This window comes from Ipomoea nil, unplaced genomic scaffold (genome assembly GCF_001879475.1).
Source record: "Ipomoea nil cultivar Tokyo-kokei standard unplaced genomic scaffold, Asagao_1.1 scaffold1074, whole genome shotgun sequence".
NCBI classification, from domain to species: Eukaryota; Viridiplantae; Streptophyta; class Magnoliopsida; order Solanales; family Convolvulaceae; genus Ipomoea; species Ipomoea nil.
The window spans coordinates 1,587,574-1,609,310 of NW_017617502.1; the positions used below are offsets into that span (position 1 = coordinate 1,587,574).

The following is a 21,737-nucleotide window of genomic DNA, read 5'->3' on the forward strand; positions in this document are numbered from 1 at the left end:
AAAATATGTATTTTAAGGGTAAAAATGTCTATTTAATATTATCAGGGGGAAAAATCGTCACTTTTATAATAATTGAGGGGGCAAATGTGGATGCATGAATAACTCAGGGGGAAAAAGTGCTATAAGCATATAACATAGGGGGAAAAAGTGCCATTTTCCCAATAAAAAATGAAGAGATACAATTTTTAAACAAGGGTGCACAATATAACTACTGCCAAGTAGAGGTCTAGGTCGTTTTGCTGGGGGTGTTCCCATCCATCTTATGTAAAAAAAAAAATGAAAAAGAAAAAAGTTAACTATATTTAAAATTAAAATAAATAAAGAGTAAATTTCAATTTTGGTCCACTGACTATTGAACTTGTGTTAATTGCAACACTTAACTTTAAAAAATGTTAATTTAGTACCTTGACTATGCAATTCTTATCAATTTTGGTCACGCTGGCCAAATTACCGGTCAAATGTGACCAAAAAATCTTAAATGAAAAGAGCAAATTCGTCATTTCATGTTATGTCTGATCACATTTTACCTTTGTTTCCTTTCTTCTCCGACGAGCTACATGTTTCCGGCCAAAGAGAGGAACCCAATCCTTATGAAATTACCCTATCAAATTGCAGTAAGAAACAAGCTGAACGTGATAAAATAAAATAAAATAAAAATGAACCTTCCAGTATGAAATGCCGTGCATCATCGAGAAATGCAAGAAAATGGAAGCTCACACCTAGGTCATGATCATTCCTTCCAGCCATAATTAATCTTCTTATTATTTCTCGGCTTCTGTTTAACTGATTCTCGTTTCGGGTTGTGTGAATGCAGTCGCTATGCAATGCCTACAGAATTCGAAGCCGCAAAAGGAGAAGAGCGCTTTTGGGTCTCAACAAAGACGACAAGAAATCAAAGAAATCGGCCGCCAACAGCTCGAGAAACAGTGACAGTAGCAGTAGCGGGGGAGCACCGGAGTTTTGGTCAACAATCACTTTCCCAAATCAGACTAAACACAAAAAAAAAAACGAATTTACCCCTTTCAATTCAGTTCAATTGTTGACTTAAAATTTTCCGGTCACATTTGACCGGCGTGACCAAAATTGATAAGAATGATATAGTTAAGGTACTAAATTAACATTTTTGAAAGTCAAATGTTGCAATTAACATAAGTTAAATAATCAGTGGACCAAAATTGAAATTTACTCATAAATAAAGATTAGGCACAAGTGTCAAATAGGCCCATTTATTACTGCAAAGTGTTCAATTCCCACCATGAACTAAATTAAGTGTCAAATAGGTCTATTTACCAGCTAAATTTGTTCAATTGGCCTTTTTTACAAGTTACCAACAGGTTGCCTATTAATTATTAAAATAAATAATTAAATAATTAAAAAAATTAAATTAAAAAAAAAAAAAAAAAAAAAAAAAAAGAACAGCCACCGGCTGTCCTCGCCGGACAGCCGGTGGCTGCCATTTCAAATTATTTTTAAATTTTTTTTTTTTTTGAAAAATTTTAATTATTTATTTTAATAATTAAATAGGCAACATGTTGGTAACCTGTAAAAAAGGTCAATTGAATGAATTTAGCTGGTAGATAGAGTTATTTGACACTTAATTTAATTTATGGTGAGAATTGAGCACTTCGTAGTAATTGATGGGCCTATTTGACACTTGTGCCTAAAGATTATTGTCATATGAGATGTATATTAAGAGAGAATTTTAGGGGGAAAGAAGGGGAGAGAGGGATGGGGGGGAATAGTTAAATACTTTCAGCAAGCTGGACCACAGATGGTGAAATTTAGACCAGAAAGCAATATCCCAACTACGCTTGTTTGCATTTATTTGTTCAAATATCCACTTCAGGACACTGATAAAATATACTTCGTACTACCAACTGCTTTAATAAAATGTAATATCGTACTAGAGAGTGAATAACGTGGTTATAGAATAGAATGGAATGACTACATACCAATTATCATGAAATAATGAGCAAGTCTTGGTATCTAATATGATAAACCTGATTGCATCAATGCTAACCCGGCAGCTGGAGCCTTGAATTGCACCGAATCCTTCCCGGGCTTTTAGATGTGCCAACACAAAATCTAATGGTGTAAACCCAATGGCCCCGCATATAGAAACAAAATCCCCAGAGAAAGGCATTGCTGCAGCTACGAGAGTTTTTAGCCCCATGTAGAGAGAGGTGAAAGGGAGCCGGAATAGACCGGGATGATGGCATGGCAGCATCTCCTCAAAACATGCAAATGTTTGCCTGCAATACATCTAAGATATAATGATTCAGAAGATCGGATATTTAAGTAATGTGCAAATGATCTTCTTGAGATGTTCTTGACAAAGGATTAATTGTGCAAAGAAACCACATATTGTAGATCTAACATAACAGGCCACTGCAACTTTCATAAGTTTCAGACAATCACTAACAATTCTTCCAATTTAAGCTTCACAAGTGTAAAAACATTGTAATATTTGAATCACTGCAAAGATGCTGCCCAATTCGGTTGTCCACTTTGGAGAAGTAAGAGAAGCTACAATATAAACCTGAACTTCTAAACCAAATGCCCAATACCCAAAGAAAGTTAATTGCCGGTAAGACAAAGGGGTTACACATCCAATTGCAGTTTTCTATACTGATATTGGAAAGAAAATGACAACGACCTGTGTGGTTACACATCTTACCTGTATTGCTCGAAGCATTGCATTTCTGAAAGAAAATGCAATTCTCCCAAGAGCATTGAATGCTCTAGAAAGAAAATGAGATTAACCTTTCTATCAACCTCCTTTTCTAGAAAGACTAAACTTTAGAAGAAAGAACTCTACCCAGGCTGTTTTCTAAGGACTCAAAATGATGTTAAGGGTGCTGTCACTTACCACATTTACCCATCTCAGTGAATGAATGTCTGGGAGCTGAGAGCCTGAGATAAAAACAAGTTCATGCTGTGAAGTTCGGTTCCCATTAGGGTGATAGTACTAGTATATTGCCAGCAAAGAGCATGAAAGTGTCATACCGCATCTACTGATGACAAATCATTGAGATAACATGAAGTTAAATCACTTAAGGTTAGGGAACAGAAGAAAAGAATGATATCACAGAGAAAGACAGAATAGGCAGAAATATGAATGGCAATGGCAATGTTATTGCCAAGGGAAGCCACTTGTTGAAAAAATGCAACAAACCAGCAACCCCATGATCCTTCAAAATCAAAAAGATGATTATAGGCAAGACGCACTGAACATCAGCAACTTTCATTTATATACAAATCCACAGAACAGTAGACACTAACAATTCGCATGAAGCACTCACTCACTTAAACATGTAAAGCATTTTGCACTTATGCTTGCATGTTGATGTGGAACACAAAGATGAGCAGAATTAAGTATTTCAGATAAGACTGTAGTTATATCAAAATATATCACTGTCACCTGGACTGGCTATAGAACTGCAGTATCAACAAAACCAAACAATGTTAGGATAAGCCTCTTGTTGATTAAAAAGAAATCTTACAATTGAATCCACACAAGTCTATGAATACACCAGTAGTCATAAATTCATAGTCGAGTTGGAGTACAGATTCAGAGAAGAAAGCACCATTTCCAGACAATGATGGCATCATTTATGACAACTGAACAATGTCAACAACACAATATTGAAAATACCAACCATAAATACTTTGAGCAAGGTGCCGATATGTTGTGTGCTTCTTACTATTCCATTTCCTCAGTGACACAACTACTAGACTGGAATACCAAGTGATCAGTGTCCCACTTACTAAACTAGCTACTCCTGAATTAATTCCATATCAAATAACATCATAACCATTCACCAGAGAAATAATAAGTGACACTAAAGATTAGACCAAACAATGATTCAGAGTAAGATTAGCATACTTCAAAAGTTCCACTAGGGTTATGGGCTTAATACCCACCAGGCATCAAGTATGCAGACACTGTTATTTTTTGTGCATCAAAATTCCAGCAAGGGTAACTACCAATTCGAGCAAGAACATACCATTGGGCATAAAATATGTCTTACTTGACCACATGCCCAGCATGTTAAATTGCAAGGTAGGATCTGGCATCTTGAATTGCTCTGGAATGTGTTTCTACAATGGTTTGTAGTGTATTTCTATTCCAAATTCCAATTGTACTCTAACCTCAATGATTTAGAGATGCATTTGATATTGTTACTATCATGTTGATATGTAATAAACAGATGAGTTTCTCTATTGGATAAATTTTGAACACTGAGATGAATCATTATTGAGTTGATCTGTAATCAAATCACTTGAAATGTAAGTTTGTGCATTCAAAATACTGTATCTACAATGAGTGCTTACAATTACAACTTCACTCCTAGCATTTGAGCCTTCTGGACTTGAAATGCGAAGAAAATCACTTCACTGGACTAGAAGATTTCAAACCCTAGTTCGAGCGGGTTGCGTGGTAGCACCGGCGAAAGAGAGCAATCCGCCCTGCGTAGCTTCATCTTCGTTGAGGTAAAGATCATCGTTGACTCTAAACGCCGCGTGTAAAGCAACGATCGCCGCTCCAATCAGAACCGACACCAGAACGTTGAGCCATACGCGAGTGAACACCAAGCAGACCACCGTGAGCACGCTGAGAACCGCCATCACAACCCTATCGTCGACCGTGCGACTGAATATCACGAGCGGTCCGTCGCGGAAGAAGTAGAGCAAGAACCAGGCGACGAACAGGACTAAGAAGACAATCATGGAGAGCGGGTGCCATAGGAGGCTGAGGAAGAGTATGATGAGCATCGTTAGGGCGTAGTTCATGCGGAAATAGTTGAGATTCCGGCGGAGGCGAGCGGTGACATCGGCGAAGGTGCGCGGAATGGAGTACAAGGATGGGCGGGCGAAGAGCTCGCGCCATGGCCGCAGAGGAGCGAAGGAGGATAGCGCCGTGGGTGGGGCCCGGCCGGAGATGTCGGCAGCGGCTGAACTCGACAGGAAAGAATCGTACTGATACCCAACCCTACCCCCACCCCCACCCTGCATTGAAGAAGAAGAATTGAAAAAGAAGTTGAGACTTGAGAGAAACGACAACCCCAAAACCCTATGCTTAGAAAAAGAAAGCCAGCGCCTTCATTTCTTGATTCTTCCAAGTAAAGAAATAGTCCAGATATTTTTTTTTGTTTTTTAATTTGGTAGCAATAACACTCCAAAATCCAAATATTATTTAATCCAAAATAAATTCAATCCATTTGCTTCATTATTAATTATATAAATATAAATATTTTGGTGGTGTTTGGTTGGAGACTTTGCACTCTATTATGAGTTTTAAGACTTGTTATCATGTGTGTTTGTATATTTTTATTATCCTACTATTATCAAATCCTTTAGTAATTACAACAAAACTTTATTATCCTACTATTATCAAATCCTTTAGTAATTACAAAACTCAGGGCTTGTTGTAGAGAGAACGTTTTGTTTTTTTTTTTTTTTTTTTTTTTTTTTTTGTTTTTAAATTTTATAATTTATTAGGCCACAGAGGTTCGATCTCGAGGTGCTTGGCTTTTGTTTCTTAATATTTAAGTTTTTAAATAAAATTAAAAAATATTAATTAAAATTTAAAAGGAGTTGTGGTTGGGTTCGAATCTAGTTGGTAGCAAAACATAATGGCGTGTTTTTGTCCTTAAAAACATAGTATATGCCTTTTATTTTTTAAAAACATAGTACATGCCTTTTATTGCATTTTTAGAAACAATGTTAAAATATTAATTTTATTCAAACAACTTTACTTTTATTAATATTAATATGTATTTTTATTTTATTTAATTAAACATTTGGAAAAAATTTCAAAAAATTAATTTTATTCTAGGAGCCTTATAACATAATTTTTTAACTTATTACAAACAAATTTTATTTAATTAAATATTATTTCAAAATGTTTAAAGTTCCTAGAATAAAATTATTTTAATATTATTTCGAAATGTTTAATTAAGTAAAATAAAATTGGAAGTTTTTAAAAATATATTGTAAAAATAGGTGTACCAGAATTGGTGAAATTTGGTAGGCCACATCCTAACTCCATATTATTTACATTTATTATTTTTTCAAGTCCCCATTTCAGGAAATAGATAAAATATACTCCGTATTACCAACTGTTTTAATAAAATGTAGTAGAGGGTGGATAACGTGGCCGCAGGGCGCAGGATAGAATACAACACAAGAGCCATGCCAAATATACGGGGGACCATTATAAGAATATCTCACTTTAAAAAATGAGCTCTATTTTCATATTATCAAATTTAAAATTTCCTTATTATTTTTGTTACATCCATATAACTTCAACACAATTTTAAAAGTGAGTCCTAATCTCATATCACACTTAAAAATTATTATTTTTTAAAAAAATATATAAAATTTTGAAAGAACAAAAGCTGCCACATTTCAACCTTGTTGCAACCACCCTGGCAAGCAAAAAAAAAAAAAACTTTTTTTATTTTTCACGTTATCTTGTGATTCACAAGATTGGGTTAGCTCAAGTTAAAAAAAATATCTATATTATCAAATAAATCTGTAGTAAAATTAAATTAATATTTTAGTATTATTATAATTAACATATTATGTGTATAAAATGAAATTGAATAATAAAATTCATAGCGATATTTATTTAATATTTTAGTATTATTATAATTAACATATTATGTGTATAAAATGAAATTGAATAATAAAATTCATAGCGATATTTATATTGTCAAATGAACATATGATAAAATTAAAATAATGCATTAGTGTTGCTATAATAAACTTATTGTAGGTATAAAAAAAAAAATAGATTTACTCAGATTTTTCACCGTCAGACATGGTGAATAATAAATATATTTTAAAATGAAAATGATACTTTAATCTTGTTATAATTAATCTGTTGTGTGTATAAAATAAAACTAGATAGCGGATACATGAAATGTAATTAAAATGATAATTTAATCTTGTTATAATGAATCTATTGTGTGTATATAATAAAACTAGATAGCGGATACATGTAGTGTAATTAAAATGATACTTCAGCAGTTCAGCATTATTAAAATAAAACTAAAATAAAGCTCATGGTCCTAGTAAAATTTGGTAGAGCCATGCCTAGTTGGTTACATATCATGAAAGAATGAGTAAGTTTTAGTATCTAATATGATAAACCTGATTGCACCAATGCAACCCAGAACAGCAACAACTGAGAAGCAGATGGCGATAGCAACGTTGATGGCAATTACCGGCAGCCGGAGCTTTGAATTCCGGCGACTCGACCTCCCGGCTTTCAGATGTGCCAACACAGGGAACACGAAATCTAACGGCGTAAACCCAACAGCTCCGCATATGGAAACAAAATCCCCGAAGAATGGCATTGCTGCAGCTACCAGAGTTATTAGCCCCATGTAGAGAGTGGTGAAAGCGAGCCGGATCATATACTTGTGGACACTCCATCTTCCATTGCTTTTCTCCTCAAAATATGCAAATGTTGGCCTGCAATATATCTAACATACAAAGATTTTCATAAATGGGCAATCAAACTATCAGCTTAGACTTTTAGTTGAGATGGAGTACATGTTTCAATTTCGTATTAGAGTCATGCCAAAGGTCATGGGTTCATAAGTATCTTTAGCCAGCCAAGATGGCTAAGGATACAAACTTGTAACGCAACGAGTTTGAATCCCAACCCTCGGTTTAAGCCAGTGAGCTATGAGCAATTTAGGCTGGTTTACCTTTTGTGGTCCTTGCCAGCTAAGATCACAAGACAGGGTTTACCTAGTACACACCCTCGGATAGTGGCTCAACAAAAAAAATGTAAAAAAGTTGTAATACCTGAAAGCATCCTGAAATTTGAATCACTGCAAAAATGTTGGCCATTACGGTTGTCCACTTTGGAGAAGTAAGCGAAGCTACAATATAAGGCTCAACTTCTGAACCAAATGCCCAATACCCAAAGAAGGCCAATTGCCAGTAAGACAAAACGATGATGCTATATGCCGCTAAAACACCCTTATACATGTTCTTTTTGGAAGGTTCCCTCACTGTACTCTGGAAAAAGATTGAATTTGACAGGGAGACCAGTCACTCCAGTGAAAATTTTCTATACTTGCATCCCAGAAAGAATGAGTGATTATACGATTTATTACCTGTATTTCTGGAAGCATTGCATCTCCGAATGAAAAGGCAATTGTCCCAAGAGCATTGAAGGCCTTGAATGTTTTAGAAGATGATCTTCCCTGAACATCATGTCTGATTGACCTTCTATCAACCTTCTTTCCTAGAAAGATTAAATTTTAAAACGAACAACTCGAGCCAGGGTGTTTTCCAATAAGGCCGGACTTGAAAATTGAAATGATCGCTGTAACTTACCATTATATATTGATACACCGATGGTTGTACCAGCAAAACCAATGGTGCTTAACGTGCACAGAGCGTTTACCCATCTCAGTGAATGAATGTCTGGAAGCTGAGATAAAAAGAGTTCAAAAGCTCCAAAGAAAACGATGAAATGCTGCAAAGTTAGGCTTCCATCGGGGTGATAGTACTTGTATATTGCCTGCAAAGAGCATGAAAGTAAAGATTAGCATTTAGTCGTAGCACATCTACTAATGACAAATTATTGGGTGGAGGTCTGAAGGGCCATATCCAGCACCCTGCCTCTTGAAAATGTGGTGGCCTATAAGAAAATAAAATTGAGCATTCGCTATGAGCTATAGCTTTTGGCGTAGTGGTAAACGCTTGATCTGACAAGTAGTATCAGAGGGTGTGTAGTTAAGGCTGGTAGAGAATCGTTGGGCGGAGATCGGTGAAGGGCCTGAAGTACCAAGTTCAGCACCCTGCCTCTCGAAAATGTGGTGGCGGCAGTGTAGTTGTAAACGTTTGATCGTAACAAAAGACAAAGATGCAAAGTTACCTTAAGGCTGCTTCCAGCAGCAATCTGAATGGCAATATTATTGCCAAGGGAAGCCACCTGCTGAAAAAATGCAACAGACCAGAAACCCCATGATCCTTCAAGTTCAGAAAAGACAGATTATGGGCAAGAAAAGAAGTGTTTTGCACTTATGCTTGCACACTAAAGTGGAAGACAAAGATGACCAGATAATTAAGTGTTTCAGATAAGACTAATTACGGAGGCGTTTGGCAATTAGCTAATAGCTGATTGGTTTAGCTGATAGCTGATTGTGTTAGTTGGTTTGACCAGCTAAATATCAACAAAATCAAACAATGTAAAGATAAGCCTCACCATTTCCATATAATGATGGCCTCATTCATGAAAACCAAACAACATTGAGAAAATACCAACCATAAATACTTCGAGCAAGGTCCCGATATGTGGTGTGCTTCTTCCCATCCCATTTCCACAGCGACGCAACTAGTAGACTCGAATACCAAGTGGTCAGCGTCCCGCTTACTAAATTAGCTACTCCTGAATTAATTCCATTGCAATAACATCATAACAATAAGTGAGACTAAAGATTAAATCCAAACAATGATTCAGACCAAGATTAACATATATAGTTCAAAAGTTCCACTAGGGTGTATGGGGCTTAATGGCACTAAGTTTACAGATTTTGTTATTTTTTGAGCATCAAATTAAAATCCCAGTGAGGGCAACTACTAGTTCGAGCCATCAGCATAAAACATCACTAGCATTCATATCTATAAATTGTCTACTAGAAAACCTAACTTAAATACGAAATCAACAATCATACTTGTTAGGATCAAGCGTTTAGCACTGCTATGCCAAAAGCTATAGCTTGTAGCAAAGGCCAAAGGCGCAACCATGAGTTGGCTCTCATACCATTTGCTAGATCAGGCGCTTACCACTACACCAAAAGTTCTAGCTCGTAGCGAAAATCCAACTTTACTTCCCGTCACATTTTCCTACTTGGCCCTCCAAATCCTCCACCCAACAATTCTCTAACTACCCATTGTTGAACTTACTTTTACCGGCCTCTGCCCAACAATACTAATTCAACCAACCGACTATATGGCCCTGTTTGGTAAAATAGTTAGTCTATAGACCAATTTTGATTTATTTGACCATTATTTAGCTATTTGACTTGGTTAAAAAATCAATATAAGTGTTTGGTTAATTAGCTTTTTGTAACTTTAAAATGCTAAAATTCAAAACTGCTCAAAGACACTTTTTCAATTAACTTGTTGAGAAAAGAAATTATACCAAACAACCATCATCATACAACTAATTTACCAAATAAGTTTCTACAATCAGCTAATGTTATCAACTAGTTATATACTCTAATTAATTCAATCAATCAGCTAACAGCTAACAGCCATTTACCAAACACCCTATACCTAATTTAAGACTTTTTTGGTCCTGAACCAATATCAAATTCCTCCCTCTCTATATCAAATTCCTTTTTTAAGCACATAGAAGATTGAGTTGCATATATAGTAGAGAAGGGTGCAGAGTAGATGAATGAATTAGTTACCTAAAGGCCAGCCGAGAGAAGCAACGGCAAAGGGAAGCGGAGCATAAGCAGCAGGGGTAGCTATGGTGGTGGCGACGTGAAAAGCAGCGTGCTTCCATGACCCTTTCCCATCATTTTCATTCTCTCTTTGCTCTTGCTCTTCTACTGCTTTTTGCACCTCTGATTCTGATATGCTTTCCGAAACCATCTTCAATCTTGAGGATATTCCCAACCCAACCCTCCTCCATACCCAAAAATCTAGGAGGAGTGGGAGCAAAAAGTCTATCTTTTTTTTCCCCGATTGATAAATTATTGACTTTGACGTTGAAGAAATCAGTTCGCTGCTGTCACTCTGTCAGCCTGTCACTGTTTCAGTAATGCATTATCAATAGGAAATATTTATTCTCATTCTTTACTTTCAACTTTTACTCTCTTACTTCAAATTTTGATATAGACACATTTATAAAAATTTACATGAAAAAAAATAATCTATCAATACCCGCCACATAAAAAAATAAATTTGAGAGAATATGATTTGAGAATACATGTATTAGAACTCTTGTCAATATTTGTCATCACATTTACTAGTTAAAAGTATGAGGTTTACTTCTACTTGTGAATTACAGACTATAAGGGTAAGTCTGTTTATTCAATGCGTGTTTTAAAATAGTGACCAGGGATAGGGACAAAAAATTTCATGTTATCTCTGTCATGTCAAGGTATGAAGGGCATTTGGGGTTAGGAGTCAATTTTTTGGGTGAAGAAAATTGTGGTATGGGGGTTAAAATTATAGCAAAAAAGTTATAATATTAATATCAATCATACATGATATCATTTTACATATCATACATAATTATACTATATATTATCGATAATAATTTTTAATGATACTTTAAGTAACGATTGACATCGATATCAATTAATATTTTATAATTTTTCATATAACACAAGAATATAAACAATAATCTTGATTGACAATGTCGCACAACGTGCAGTATTAATGTAGGCTGGTTTTAAAGAAGCAGAACGAAGGGAATGAAAAGTTTGTGCCGCGTTATAAAGAATGCTGTCTTAAAATCGATTTCCGACAAACGGTGTAGCCTGTGATCTCCAGTACGCTTTTAACGGGTAAACACAGATTACTGCGACTAAATAGCACCGTTTAGACGTAGTCGAACCAGACTATGATATTCCGTCGCTATGATATTCGAACGCACAGTACCAAACGTGATCTCATCCAAACCCATAAAAAATTGATGTAACTTCTCATCCTCTCTGCGCTTATCAAGTTTTGCTGAGATGTTGCATTTGCATCCTCCACGCGCACATATAGGTATATGTTCATAGCTAGCCAAGTCATCCCACATCCCCTTCAACTTTCCAAAGTACCCGGCTATGGTAATTCCATGTTGTTTGTATTTACTCCGCTCAGTCTTTATTTGATGTATCCGCGATCCATTTGTTTGTATTTACTCCGCTCAGTCTTTATTTGATGTATCCGCGGTCCATTCGAAACTGAGAGTCGTTCTTTGATGTCATTTCATAGGTCGTTCGCATCTTCCATATGCGATATTGTAGACCTTAGTTCCGGTTCAATCATGTTTTGGATCCATGATACAAGCATGGACTGCATAGTCCACCAATCCTCGTACTCGACATATCCTGGTTTCGGTTCTAAAATCGTTCCCTCCACGAAGCCCCATTTGCAGCGAGCTCATAGGGAGGTTTTCATTGCCCATGCCCATTCATCATAATTTTTGTCACCTCGCATTCGAACTTAATTGCGTGATAACATTTCCTGGGTTGTCATTCGAGTTCAACTCGTAAGGAGAGACAACCCTTTTCTATGGTTTTGTTTTCTTTATGTCACCCTTTGCATTCTCTGTTTGAGTTTGGCTCAAATACCATGAGAAATAAAAACACAGTGTAGACAATGAAAGAAAGGAAGAAGGTCTATTTTTCATTGCGTAACCAGAGACGATTATATACAGATTAACATCTTAAAAAAAGGAAACTCAAATGTAATATATAATAAGGAAATATTACCAGTTAGAGTGAATTTCATTTTTGGTCCTGCTGTTGTAGAGGTCATTTCAATTTTAGTCCATCATAATTATTTTTTCCACTTTGCGTCTACTATTATTAAAAGTGTTCTAATTTTAGTCTACGAAAAATCTTAAAGTGGACTAAAATTGGAACACTTTTAATAATAGTGAACGTAATGTGACAAAAATAATTATGGTGGACTAAATTGAAAAAGTCCCTATAACAATAGAACCAAAAATGGAATTCACTCTACCAGTTAAATACAAAAAGAATATTACCTAAATAAAAGATATTTATTAAACATATGTGCATAAAAATATTCTCTAATAGAAATCAAATCTGAGCAACGCATATGAATTGTTCCACTAAACATACCATAAGTTTCAAACAGAAAAAGCAAACAACTCAAGGATATGAAATGAAATCAGAGTCGCATATGAATTGTTCCACTATTTCAAAGAAGAAAAGACAAACAAATCAAGGATATGAAATCAAATCAGAGCTTCACCATAGAAACCAAACAAAATCACTAGCAGTCTTCGTCTCTGTCTTCATCTTCCCAAATGACGGCCTTCAACTTGGCCAGTTTCTTATCTTTGATGGCAATCTCCTTCCCCATTGCTGTCATTTTGACAATTAACTCTTCGATATACGGTTGAAGCCATTCCAACGTCTGAGCTTTGCTTTCCTGGACGATCTCAACAACTACACTCAGGTCTACCTCAGTTAGTAGATGGGTTTGCTGCGTTCCCTTTGTCTCTGCATACTTCTCCATTTCTGTTTCTGTTTTCTCCTTTTTAGGAGACTCCATAAGGTTCTTCAGCTCAATATTTTCCTTCTCAAGCTCCATTATCTTGACATTTGAAGTATCGATCATCTTGTTTATCTGTTGCACGATACCTTGTAGATTTTCCCGGTCTATTTTGGCCCTCTCATTCATCTTCTTGATGATAGCATTCAGCTTTGCAATTTCCTTTTGGGGGTTGAAATTGCCTGAAGTTTCTTTGTCAGGGTCCATGGAGAATAGTGAATAGGGAGAATTTATCTAGGTATAGTACAATGACACATGTGTGATGCACAGATAGTAACATATATTTAATAATTATTAGTATATTATTTATAAAATTTAGATGGTGCAAATAAATACGTAAAATATTATATAATATTCTAATAATATTTTATTATAATAAAGTATGTATAGTACTTAATATCAAATTTTGTTTTATAATGACTTTGTTTTGGAATTAAATAAATAAAGACCATAAACCAATCACTTGTCAAATTACAAAAATAATATGCTCATACAAAGAAAACTATACCAAAAAACCACAAAGACTAAACCTAATTTATTAATATCTATAAGCAAATGACACCTAAAAGTTAGAGTGCAAAGTGACTTTGGTAGACACAAATTTTGAATTTGAAAATTTTGAGAGAATTCTATTTTTCATCCTACTGTTATAGGGGTCATTCCAATTTTAGTCCACCATAATTATTTTTGCCACATTACGTCCACTATTATTAAAAGTGTTCTAATTTTAGTCCACGAAAAATCTGAAAGTGGACTAAAATTGAAACACTTTTAATAATAGTGGACGCAATGTGGCAAAAATAATTATGGTGGACTAAAATTAAAAAAGCTCATATAACAATAGGACCAAAAATGGAATTCACTCTATTATTAATTAAATGTAGTCAAACAACAAATAATGTATGTGCACGCACTTTACGCAAAACGCCATGCCCAATGATCAATTAATGTGTTCTAATTTTTAAATGAGAATATATATATATATATATATATATATATATATATATATATATATATATATATATAATTTTTATATTAGAAAATAAAAGCATATAAAAATATATTATTTAAGTAGCAACATGATATAATTATAGAACTACGGGACTTTCAAATTCTACTTCATCAATTATACTCCCTGATGTGGTAAGTATGGATATAACATTTTCATCTTGTGAGTCGAGAAAAAATTGTCTATATTCAATATAAAATTTGAGAGACGTGTAAATTCAATATAAATTTGAGAAGCGAGTAAAAATTGGGAGTAAAATTTGAGAGTATATATATAATACTAGTTTTTTTATGCGCGTTGCGCAATTGGGATAATGCCCAATATTTTTTTTTAAAGTAAGTACTTTAAAGTATGTCAAGGCAAGATTAAATTAGAATTATTCATGCATAGATAATTGAATGTTGAATTTGCATATTTAAATAGGTAATTCTAAGTTTACAAATGCAAGATAATATAGTCAAGATTGATTATAATTGTCAATAAAATAATTGTATAAGTATGGTTGAAACCAAATACGGGACATAAGGGAGAGCAAATAAAAATTAGGGCATAAAAAATTAAATGTATACAAATATTGAAGAGCTAACTGCTGATTACCAAATAAGAACATTGCGAGGTAGTTTCCCACTTCAATTTGTTGTGTGATTTGAATACCCTTTTTGTCAATAAATCCCCTAAGTAGTTAATATGATTGGCTTAATTATATTTTTTTTCTATTTTATTTTTTTAAAAACAATTATTATTATTATTATTATTATTATTATTATTATTATTATTATTATTATTATTATTATTATTATTATTATTATTATTATTATTATTATTATTATTATTATATGTATATCCTTAGGTCATTTTACATGATAATCTAAACAGCTAATTTAATTTTTTCAAATATCTTTTTACCAACCGTTGATATAATTCGCTGATCAAATACGCTAATATAATCCGCTAACTGTTGATTGTCAAACAAGGACATTGCGAGGTAGTTCTCACTTAAATTTGTTGTGTGATTTGAATACTCTTTTTGTCAACAAATCCCTCAAGCAGTTAGTATGATTGGCTTTATTAATTATATATTTTTTTTTATTTTTTCATGGTATTAATAAAATACTTGGTAAATAAATATATAGTATTATTTTGTATTATAACTTTGATATTTAATTAAAAAAATAATGCACAAAAAAGATAGACAATGTAGTGAATATAATTAATTGATGAATTTGAATGTAAAGAATTTTAACGTTGGAAAAAAATAAAGACAATATAACTAATAAAATTACTTCTCTTAATTAATTTATTGATAATGAATAATTTTTTTTTAATAAAGACACTGTAGGGACAATGTAGCGAATATAATCAATTGATGAATTTGAATGTAAAGAATTTTTATATTGGAGAAAAATAAAGACAATATAACTAATGAAATTATTTATCTTATTTAATTTATTGATGATCAATAATTTTTTTTTTTGAATAAAGACATTGTAGACACATAATTCTAAATTAAAAAATTGCATATGTATTATTTTTTGTTGTAGCTACTAAATTATTATTTAATTTAATAAGAGTAAAATATAGTACTAATTATGCCAACTTTGATTGTGATGGGGTTCGAACCTAAGACCTTTCTTATTGAAATCAATGAGTAAGTTAACGGTGAACTAACAGAAATTAACGGAAAGGATAATATTTAACGGCAAAGTTAACGGATAATCATATTCATTAAGGATAAATTAGGAAATTTTAAGGAAAAATTAAAATCGGATCAATCTGAGTCATTCATTTGATTTAAAAATTTGACCACCATTTTTTCTACCCATTATAGGCCTAACTCTCTTCGGCTCTTATTAGTATATATATATATACTAGTTTTTTACGCGCATTGCGCGATTGGGATAATGCCCAATGTTTTTTTTTTAATAAATACTTTAAAGTATATTAAGGCAAGATTATATTGAAATTGTTCATGCATAAATAATTGAAGGTTGAATTTGCGTATTTAAATAGGTAATTTTTCTCCCAAAGGTTGAGTCCCCAACCCCAAGGGCCCCCCACACTCTGACCCGACAGAGCATTGTGGGAAGTTGTAAATCACGGTGACTCAATGGTTCAGCAGACAGGACCAAATGCCGGTGCGAACAAGGAATCTGCCCACTTTGGACATAATTCCCGCACTGCCGCCGCCGAGGTTCAAACCTTGGTCTCTTCTCCCAAATACTGCCCACTAAACCATTAAGCTAAGCCCGTGCGGGTTAAATAGGTAATTCTAAGTTTACAAATGCAAGATAATATAGTCAAGATTGATTATAATTGTCAATAAAATAATTGTATAGGTATGGTTGAAACCAAATACGGGACATAAGGGAGAACAAATAAAAATTAGGGCATAAAATATTAAATATATACTAATATTGTTTGAGGAAATTTCGACATTAGGATTTGTGGTTAAGTTCTATTAAGACTTTAATATTAGAATTAGATTAATGGTGTAATTATAATTCTATATTAGATGTTAATATTAGAATTAGACTAACGGTATTTAACGGAAAAGTTAAATGGATAATCATATAATTAAGGATAAATTAGAAAAATTTTAAAAAAAAAATTAAAACCTGAACAATTTGAATCATTCATTTGATTTAATAATTTGGCGGTCATTTTTTCTACCCAATGTTAATAATTAAATAAATTCGTTGGTCAAATCCGCTAATATAATCCGCTAACTGCTGATTGTCAAACAAGGACATTGCAAGGTAGTTCTCACTTCAATTTGTTGTGTGATTTGGATACTCTCTTTATTACAAAATCTCTCAAGTAGTTAATATGGTTGGCTTTATTAATTATATATTTTTTTAATTTTTTCATGGTATTAATAAAATACTTGGTAAATAAATATATAGCATTATTTTGTATTATAACTTTGATATTTAATTAGAAAAATAGTGCACAAAAAAGATAATAGACAATGTAGTGAATATAATCAATTGATGAATTTGAATGTAAAAATTTTTACATTTGAGAAAAATAAAGACAATATAACTAATGAAAATATTTCTCTTAATTAATTTATTGATAATGAATAATTTTTTTTTTTTACTAAATTAAGACATTGTAAGGACAATGTAGCGAATATAATCAATTAATAAATTTGAATATAAAGAATTTTTATATTGTAGAAAAATAAAGACAATATAACTAATACAATTATTTCTCTTATTTAATTTATTGATAATGAATAATTTTTTTTTGAATAAATGCATTGTGGACACATAATTCTAAATTAAAGAAATGCATATCTATAATTTTTTGTTGTAGCTACTAAATTATTATTTATATAATTTAATAAGAGTAAAATAGAGTACTAATTATGCCAACTTTGATTGGGATGAGGTTCGAACCTAAGACTTTTTTTTTTATTGAAATCAATGAGTAAGTTAACGGTGAACTAACGACAATTCTTAAAATTTTAACGGAATTAGTAACGGTGTGTGGGTATTTTAGGAAATTTTAGTGTAAAATTTAAATCTTATCAATCTTTTAATCAATCTGAGCCATTCATTTGATTAAAATCTGTGACCGCCATTTTTTCTACCCATTATAGGCCTAACTCTCTTGGGCTCTTATTAGTATATATATATAGTAGATATATAATATATAATATAATATATATATATATATATATATATATATATAGTAGATATATAGTAGATTGTCCAATAATTATAACTCCAAACATGATTATGACTAATTAAAGGCTATAATTCAGCATACCCAATTTGGACATCACGGTCCAACTTTAAATCCTCAAGAACACAACAAAAATTCCTCCAATACTTAAATTCAAGATCTGAGCTCTCCATTACTATTTAGCTCAAGCAAATCTGTGTAATTAAAATCTCCAAGGCCCAGTCGAATGTAGCACAGAAATGAGATTAAAATCTCCAGTGCCCTCTGCAATGATTTCTTAATTGTTATGCCGTGGAGTCGTGTCCACCAAAGTGGACACGGTTCTATGTTCACAATTACTAAACTCTATGTTTATTATTATAAAATTCTATGTTCATAATTTTTGAACTTCATATTCACAACTATTGAATTCTATATTCACAATTACAAAATTTTATGTTCATAATTATAGAACTCTATGTTCATAATTTTTGAACATCATATTCACAATTATTGAACTCTATGTTTATAATTATAGAACTCTATATTCATAATTTTTGAACTCTATATTTACAATTATGAACAATTTTGAGAACATGTCCATCTTTCCACAACATAATGTGCCATGATTTCTCGCCGCCCCACAAATAATCAAAGCCATCATTTTTTTCATAACAATAAGCGCATCACTTATAGCATCGTCGATCAAAACGTTTTCAACTATCTCTCTCTTAAAAAAAAAAACGTTTTCAACTAATTTTCCAAAAAAAAAATGTAATTTAAAAAACTACTGTGCTATAATAAAAAACACTAAAAATAGAAAATTTATTTGCAAAAATTTGTCCACCTCAACTCAACCATTGGTGAATATTAATGGACGATTAAGATCAGTACTAACTTTTACAGGTGGAGTATGAAATCAATCAATTTCACTATTTTTTTTTTCTCATATGTATTATTATTACTAGTTAGGACATGCATTTTGCACGATTAGACCAATGCCCAATGTCTATTTTTATATTAGTCATCCTTAATTGGTTAAAGTATTCATATAATAATGAGAGAGATAAAAATGCAAAAATCCATAATACTACAAATTTTGCAGTTGAAATGATAGTAGGAGGATGTGGCGCTTAAATTGTAGAAATACTGTAACACTCTTCACATTGTTTCATTTTCCCATTGAAACTTGACCATGAGTTTAACGCAATGTAGGCACATATTGCCGTTGTTATTGTGAAATTTTGTGGCACCGAGTAGGGTATTCAATAAGATATGAAATAGCAAACTGCTTCATACTGCCACACATATTTAATAGGCAACAACTCACAAAAAGTAAAGCATATCCAGAATAAATTACAATACTAAAAAATAAAAGACAGTAAATAAGACCTAATCACTAATATGGACTTTATTTTATTATTCTTTAAAAAAAATGACTTCAACTCATTCAATTTTGAAGAGTTTTAATGTGATCTTCAAACTTTATCAAATGTAATGCACACCCTTTAGTGGCTACAAGCTGGCTGCTATAAAACATCAAGAGGTCTATTCAGAAATATCAAAAATAGTACTAAGGAAATCAAATAATGTGTCTTTCTATAGCATGAAAACAAAAATTGGGTAGCAATATAGCCCAGCCCTTGAAATATAAGAATATTTACTGCCCTGAAGACTTGTACCCACAATGCAATGTTTACCATCTATCTACTTCCGCCAAGCCAGGACAATGGTTTACCAGATAAACCCTAATGGGGAGAAATTTATCAGTACAAGAAGGCCGAAGGAAGACAATTCTGCCAGATTTCCTTCGCGCCAGGCGCCAGCACTGTTCGGTAGTCGACAAAGGCGGTCGGCTCGATGAAAGAACCAGCTCAGATGAGCTTTCAGCAAGGCTACTCATATGAGGTTTCGGCAGAGGCGCGATGTTTGATAGTCGGCAGTTAGCTAGGTTAATAATTAAGGTTATGTTTGGAAACTCGAAAAATGATTTCTAAAAATCATTTTCTGGATTTTCAGTGTTTGAATGCAATTGGAAAATTCAGTCAACGGAAAACATTTTTTGTCAACGGAATAAAATCTAGTCATTTTGCCAGAAATGACTTCTGCTAAAATTTAACGGAAGTAATTTTTTGCAACACTCAGAAACAAGGTTTCCGGCGGAAATTAATTTTTTAAAAGAATTGATAAATAATATTATTTTTAATATTATTATAAATATTTTTATATTCTAAATAAAATATTTAAAATGTAGCCAACAATACTTTGTCAGTTGGTTGAGTAACTGTGTAGCCAACACTACTTTCTCGGTGTCACCAACACCACTTTCACAATATTCCCCAAGCCCATTGCTAAAGAAGCTGCCATACCTCATGCATGCCTCTTTGGTGTATAATTCTCTAAGTTTGAAGATCTATTCAAGTCATTAGTGCTAATAATTCATTATCCAAACTCCAAAGTTCCAAACTTAAAAGCTCAAAATTTAAAGACAAACACAACAGCTCATCATAATAAAATACAAACTTAGGGTGTGTTTGGTTCGCACATGAGATTCAGAATGGGAATGGAAATCAAATACTTGGTAATGGTAATGAGTTTTAGTAAAACTATTTTGCAAGTTTGGTGGTTGGGTGGAATTAAAATGATTATCAATATTGTTGTTTGGATATGTATAATAATTCTATAATGGGAATAAAGTTTTAAAAACAGGTTTTGAGTTTTCTTTCAAACTCAGATATCAAATCTGCATTAATAATAGGGATAATTGCATAATGATTGATATTAATAAAATAATACTTAAAAAGAAATTTGAAGTACACAGTATCAGAAACAAAGGAAACCACAGAGAGTAAATAAAGCAGATTAAAAGAAAAGGAAATAAACCTAAGGCGTGAGAAGGCGAGAACGACAGCTGCTAGAATGTTGGAATTAGGAAGGCAGAGAAGCTAAGGCGTGAGTTAATTCTACTAGTGTGTAGGGTTTTATTTTTACTTCTGTTTTGGTTTACGGAGAAATATTAACGGAGGTTGTTCAAGAAAATTAAGAGAAAAGTTATTAATAATTAAGGGTAAATTAGAAAAATTAATTAAAAATATTGAGTTAATACCCAAAATCGTCCTCGAATATAGTGATTTTTCTCAATTTCGTCCTAAACGACTTTGGTGACCTAATATCGTCCCAGACTTTTGTGTTTCGCTCAATTTAGTCCCCCATTTGTTATTTCGTCAAATTTGTGTTAAATTAAGGGACAATTCAGTAATGTCAATATTGATCTCTCTTTACTTTCAACTTGTGAAGTGCGAAATTCCTCTTTCTTGTACGAATTACACCCATATTTACTCCCGAACCTGCAAATCAAATTTTATATTCGCAGTTTTAGGAGTAATTCTAGAATAATTCGTAAAAAAAAAAAGGATTTCGCAGTTCACATGTCTATGAGTAAAGAGATGCCAATATTAAAATTATTGAATTGTCTATTTATTTAACACAAAATGGATAGAATAACAAATGAGGGGCTAAATTGAGCAAAAACACAAAAATCTGGGACTAAATTGAGCGAAACACAAAAATCTGGGACGATATTAGGTCACCAAAGTCGTTTAGGACGAAATTGAGAAAAATCACTATAGTCGAGGACGATTTTGAGTATTAACTCTAAAAATATTTAAACATAAATGATATTAACTATTAAATAATTACATTAATATTTTTTTAAGGGTCTAACTTTATTGGCTCTTGTTAAGTTGGTAGATTATTGTTGTTGTTGTTGTTGTTGTTATTA

General features: G+C 32.7%; 2 protein-coding genes across 4 annotated transcripts; both read right to left on the reverse strand.

Annotated features, from left to right (window-relative positions):
• Positions 1-2,234: 2,234 nt before the first annotated feature.
• LOC109182812 (PRA1 family protein E-like) lies at positions 2,235-5,121 on the reverse strand. Of its 3 annotated transcripts, none has more exons than XR_002054439.1 (2): positions 4,336-5,121; positions 2,235-2,252 (listed from the first exon to the last, which is right to left on the reverse strand). XR_002054439.1 is itself a non-coding variant. In XM_019333016.1 (1 exon), the coding sequence occupies exon 1, from the start codon at positions 5,014-5,016 to the stop codon at positions 4,414-4,416; it is 603 nt and encodes a 200-aa protein (XP_019188561.1). In that variant the 5' UTR covers positions 5,017-5,120; the 3' UTR covers positions 4,201-4,413. The 3 variants fall into 3 exon arrangements, 1 of the variants encoding a protein (XP_019188561.1); XR_002054438.1 differs by having other exon boundaries at positions 2,245-2,263; XM_019333016.1 differs by lacking the exon at positions 2,235-2,252 and having other exon boundaries at positions 4,201-5,120.
• Positions 5,122-7,012: 1,891 nt separating this feature from the next.
• LOC109182811 (GABA transporter 1-like) lies at positions 7,013-10,750 on the reverse strand. The gene is made up of 7 exons (XM_019333014.1): positions 10,443-10,750; positions 9,293-9,415; positions 8,903-8,997; positions 8,359-8,545; positions 8,136-8,266; positions 7,822-8,037; positions 7,013-7,493 (listed from the first exon to the last, which is right to left on the reverse strand). Exons 1-7 carry the CDS (start codon positions 10,627-10,629, stop codon positions 7,110-7,112), a joined length of 1,323 nt encoding a protein of 440 aa, XP_019188559.1. The 5' UTR covers positions 10,630-10,750; the 3' UTR covers positions 7,013-7,109.
• Between the last annotated feature and the right edge of the window lie 10,987 nt (positions 10,751-21,737).